Source organism: Mesoplodon densirostris, chromosome X (assembly GCF_025265405.1).
Source record: "Mesoplodon densirostris isolate mMesDen1 chromosome X, mMesDen1 primary haplotype, whole genome shotgun sequence".
NCBI classification, from domain to species: Eukaryota; Metazoa; Chordata; class Mammalia; order Artiodactyla; family Ziphiidae; genus Mesoplodon; species Mesoplodon densirostris.
Window position 1 is genome coordinate 84,981,144 of NC_082681.1, and position 3,272 is coordinate 84,984,415.

Below are 3,272 nucleotides of genomic sequence, written 5' to 3' on the forward strand. Positions count from 1 at the left end.
ACAGAAGTGTTGAATTGAAATCCACAGAGCATTCTTTACAAGAGTTCTGACCTGGATGGGGTAAACCTCAGTGCACTTCCTTTCTCTTGCCTCAGTATTACTGGATTGAAGAATTGCTGCTTCTTGTCAGGAGGTTCATTTCATTTCCCATTACTCCCAACTTCATACTCAAAAGCACTGAGAATTTCAAGTGGAGTATATTGAAGTAGACTCAGTTTCTTTGCGTCATTTCTGTATTCAGTCTTTTAAATTCTTTCATAAACCTACTGAGTGTTTTTTAACTAAATTAACATGGCTCGAATGAACCGCCCAGCTCCTGTGGAAATCACTTACAAGAACATGAGATTTCTTATTACACACAATCCAACTAATGCGACCTTAAACAAATTTATAGAGGAACTTAAGAAGTACGGAGTTACCACAGTAGTAAGAGTATGTGAAGCAACGTACGACACTAGTCTTGTGGAGAAAGAAGGCATCCATGTTCTCGATTGGCCTTTTGATGATTGTGCACCACCATCTAACCAGATTGTTGATGATTGGTTAAGTCTTGTGAAAATTAAGTTTCGTGAAGACCCTGGTTGTTGTATTGCCGTTCATTGTGTTGCAGGCCTTGGGAGGTTGTATCCGTAGTATTGGGAATCACTGTCCAAGCTCATTGGAAAAAGGATCATGAATCGTCTCTAAGGTGTTTTTGCACTGCATATGAGCTCCAGTGCTTGTCGCCCTAGCATTAATTGAAGGTGGAATGAAATATGAAGATGCAGTACAGTTCATCAGACAAAAGCGGCGAGCAGCTTTTAACAGCAAGCAACTTTTGTATTTGGAGAAGTATCGTCCTAAAATGCGGCTGCGCTTCAAAGACTCTAATGGTCATAGAAACAACTGTTGCATTCAGTAAAACTGGGGTGCCTGATGCCATTGCTTGGAAGTGGAACCTAGACAGGACAGGATTTGTTGTACATGTTAGCCAGCATGTTGGCTTGGTGAAGTCTGATGAAGCTTCCATAGGAGTGTTGAAATGCAGTTTTACCAGGCCATAAGGCTGGCAGAATTGCACCCTCTATGTTTGGGTTAAGATTAACCTACTTGGACACTTAGCAAAGGATTCTTGCTGTTCAGCATTTAAAATGTGCTTATCGTTTGTACCAATTGACTTTTCCTGAAATCATGCAGTATGGAGTCATTCATGTCTTTAAATCTGTTTCCATGCCAGATTCTTATCAGTATATAAGAAATTTAGAAAGACTAGGTGCCAAAATACCCAGCACAATTCTTGTTGTTTTTAGTATCATGTCGAACTAAAATCCCAGGAACTATGAAAACTCTGGACCTTATGTGTTTTATTCTTTCCATCATTTCAAACATAGAAAGTAGGGCCTATAAGGTTATTTGCTCACAGTATGTTTACATCTTCCACAGTCATACCAGTATACATCCGATTTGCTCGTTTGCTTTTTTTTAATTAACCAAGTCTTACCAGTGATCATTTAATGTCTTTCTATAAATCTCATTTTGTGCTGTCATGGAAGACCTCCGTTTTGAAAATCTACATTGTACAGAAGCACATGTCTTTAATGTCTCCAGACAAAAAAGCCTTACAGTTAATTTTAATGTTTGCACTTTGGGGTGCAACTTACAGGGAGGGCCTGAAAAAGGAATGGGAGGGGGCTATTAAGTATTTTTAGTAAAATGTTGCCTTTGTCTTGTGCAGAACATGTAGAATATGCACTTTAATTTAGTAAATATTTTTTTAAAGGTAGAAATACTTTGTTATTGTAGCTAAAACAATTCTTAATCATAAAATTTCTGAAATTCTTGTAATTTTTTTTCAAACTTATCTGAAGTTGTTTACCAACTTATTTTTTTTAAGTATGATTCCCAACCTTTCTTGCAAAAAAAACAAACAAAGTGGGTTTCTGCTAATGAATTGAGCAGACATTTAATATTTTATATGCCTTTTGAGCTGTGTAACTTAATATTTGGATACTTGACAATTTGTTTTATTATGTGATTGATAAAATGGTGATGTGTATTAATGTCAGCTCAACCATATATTTATACTGTCCGGGAACATGTGGTTATAGTTCTGTAGGAGAAATAATTTGTCAGTGTTCACCAGCTTGTAAAAATCTAGTGCGAGAGCTTAAACATTAAATAAATGATGAAATGCAAAAAAAAAAAACAAGATAGACTTTAAAATAAAGACTGTTACAAGAGACAAGGAAGGATACTACATAATGATCAAGGGATCAATCCAAGAAGAAGATGTAACAATTGTAAATATTTATTCACCCAACGTAAGAGCACCTCAATACATAAGGCAAATACCATAAAAGGGGGAGTCAACAGTAATACAATAATAGCAGGGGACTGTAACACCCCACTTACACCAATGGACAGATCATCCAGACAAAAAATTCATAAAGAAACAAAAGCCTTAAATGACATATTAGACCAGAAAGAGTTAACTGATATTTATAGGACATTCCATCTGAAAGCAGCAGAATACACTTTCTTCTCAAGTGCACATGAGACATTCTCCAGGATAGATCACATATTGGGTCACAAATCAAGCCTTGGTAAGTTTAAGAAAATTGAAATTGTATCAAACATCTTTTCCAAGCTCAACACTATGAGTTTAGAAATAAATTAAAGGGAAAAAATTAAGAAACACAAACATATGAAAGTGAAACAATAAACTAGTAAATAACCAAGAAATCAATGAAGAAATCAAAGAGGAAACAAAAATATTCCTAGAAACAAATGACAAAAAAACACGATGACACAAACCTATGGGAAGCAGCAAAAGCAGTTTTAAGAGGGAAGTTTATAGCAAAACAATCCTACTTCAAGAAAAAGCAAAAATCTCAAATAAACAACCCAACCTTACACCTAAAGCAACTAGAGAAAGAAGAACAAACAAAATCCAAAGTTAGTAGAAGGAAATAAATCATAAAGATCAGAGCAAAAATAAATGAAATAGAAACAAAGAAAACAATATCAAAGATAAATGAAACTAAATGCTAACTCTTTGAGAAGATAAACAAAATTGATAAAACTTTAGCCAGACTAATCAAGAAGAAAAGGGAGAGGATTCAAATCAATACAATTAGAAATGAAAAAGGAGAAGTTACTATTGACACCACAGAAATACAAAGGATCATAACAGACTTCTACAAGCAACTATATGCCAATGAAATGGACAACCTGGAAAAAATGGACAAATTCTTAGAAAAGTACAATCTTCCAAGACTGAACTACGAAGAAAT

General features: G+C 34.9%; 1 protein-coding gene across 1 annotated transcript; it reads left to right on the top strand.

Moving 5' to 3' along the window:
- The first annotated feature begins 276 nt into the window (after positions 1–276).
- On the top strand, positions 277–1,483 carry LOC132481898 (protein tyrosine phosphatase type IVA 1-like). Its single transcript, XM_060086803.1, has 2 exons — positions 277–619; positions 708–1,483. The coding sequence occupies exons 1-2, from the start codon at positions 292–294 to the stop codon at positions 899–901; spliced, it is 522 nt and encodes a 173-aa protein (XP_059942786.1). The 5' UTR covers positions 277–291; the 3' UTR covers positions 902–1,483.
- The last annotated feature ends 1,789 nt before the right edge of the window (positions 1,484–3,272 follow it).